General features: G+C 35.4%; 1 protein-coding gene across 3 annotated transcripts in view; it reads left to right on the forward strand.

Annotated features, from left to right (window-relative positions):
- Positions 1–1250, forward strand: part of LOC125039615 — a 25065-nt gene extending 23815 nt beyond the window's left edge. For all 3 annotated transcript variants that reach the window (XM_047633760.1, XM_047633761.1, XM_047633762.1), the window contains exon 11: positions 1057–1250. In XM_047633760.1, coding sequence (XP_047489716.1) covers positions 1057–1231 — 175 coding nt within the window. In that variant the 3' untranslated portion in view covers positions 1232–1250. The remainder of the gene's footprint in view (positions 1–1056) is intronic.
- Positions 1251–1732: the final 482 nt, after the last annotated feature.

Consider the following 1732-nt stretch of genomic DNA (forward strand, 5'->3'; position numbering starts at 1 on the left):
CTCTATATTTTTCATGAAATTATTATTATTATTATATACCTCATTATTATTATTATCGTTCTTGCCATCAGTATCATTATCATTAGTATTGTTATGATCGTTAGCAGAATTAGAAGTATTATACATATATATTTTCATATTTGTTATTCCTTTATCCATTCTCTATGTTTTTACCACTTATTCATCAAACTTAGTCTATAGGACCTTACGTGCGGTGCTGTATGTCAGTGATATATATATATATATATATATATATATATATATATATATATATATATATATATATATATATATATATATATATATATAGTTATTCATTTATTTTTTTTATTTTTTTTAGGGATATCTAGCTAATCATTTAAATACATGAGGATTTGAGGCCGTTTGTGGTGAAAGGTGGTGTCGCGCGCCCGTAGAACGCGGACTGCCGTCGAATTCGTTGTAGCAAAAATGTATAAATTCCCTGTGCCTTATTTCCCTCGTTCCATTGACTCTCACCTCAACCGTTCATCACATTTTTCTTCATTCTCATGTCATCCCTTCTCCCTTCGTCCACTCTTCCCACACCATTCATGCCATTTTCCCCTGTTCTTCCCTCGTTCTCACTCCATTCATTCGCATTTTGTTTATTCTCATTTCACTCACTCATTCCCTCTACATTCATTGTCAATTCACTTCCTCTTACTTCATTCACTCGCTTTCACTACATTATTTTCCTCGCAAATAGTAAATAAAGGAACACAGCAAAACTGAAACCCACAGGTAAATAACTACAAAGTCTGAAGACGTATGAAGTGCATTCTCGTCAAAAAGCGATTAATAAAAACGCTAAAAGATTCGTAACATCTGAATTATAGCTTCAAATTAGTTGAATAAGTTATAGGACACGAAGGAAACAAATCAAAGAAAGCAAGAATAAAAGCTAATACTATTAAAGACAATAAAGTAATGAATACGAAGCATAAAACAAACCTACAGGACTACAGAGAAGAGAGAAAAAAAAAAAGAAATTAGATAAATCAAAACAGCTGATTTTTTCCCCTTCTCTCTCCGCAGGAAAATCGACGTCCGAATCGATGGCCTCGGCTCACTCGACTACATCATGTCTCCTCTCGCCGAAGCCGTCGCCAACCTCGTCCGCGACAACGTATCCAGACTTTTGGAGACGAAGGTCAAGCAAGCGATCCAAGACGCTCTGAACGAAACGCCTTGGTCGATGTTCGATGATTAATTAAAGGAGATTCATTAATCGAACGGAAATCTTAATACCTCCCCCCCCCCTCCACCTCACTTTATCTTATTTCTTTGTACTTTTCGTTATAGTTTTTATGTTGTTGTTTTTTTCTGTCTCTTCTTCACTGAGAATGTATCTGGACAGAAGGAGAAAGGAGGAAAAAAGAAAAGAGAGAGGAAGAAAGGTAAGTATAAGGGAAAGAGGAATTCTAATTGATGAAGAGGAAATGAAGGAGAAGGAAGAGAAGAAATGGTTAATGTTTAATGGTTAAAAGCAAAATAAATGTGCTAGACATCTAAGGTCATGGAGCACTATAGTTAATGTTAGTGAAGGGTGGTTGGGTTAGTGATTAGTTGTTAGAGCTGGGTTAAGGAATTGGTGAATGAATGGGTTAGGGTCGGGTGAGGTAATGTAAAAGGGTTAGATTAAGTGAAGGATATATATGCATTTGAGGAAGGAAAAGTGTGAGATTCTGTAAAAATGTCTGATAGGTTGGGA

Source organism: Penaeus chinensis, chromosome 27 (assembly GCF_019202785.1).
Source record: "Penaeus chinensis breed Huanghai No. 1 chromosome 27, ASM1920278v2, whole genome shotgun sequence".
NCBI classification, from domain to species: Eukaryota; Metazoa; Arthropoda; class Malacostraca; order Decapoda; family Penaeidae; genus Penaeus; species Penaeus chinensis.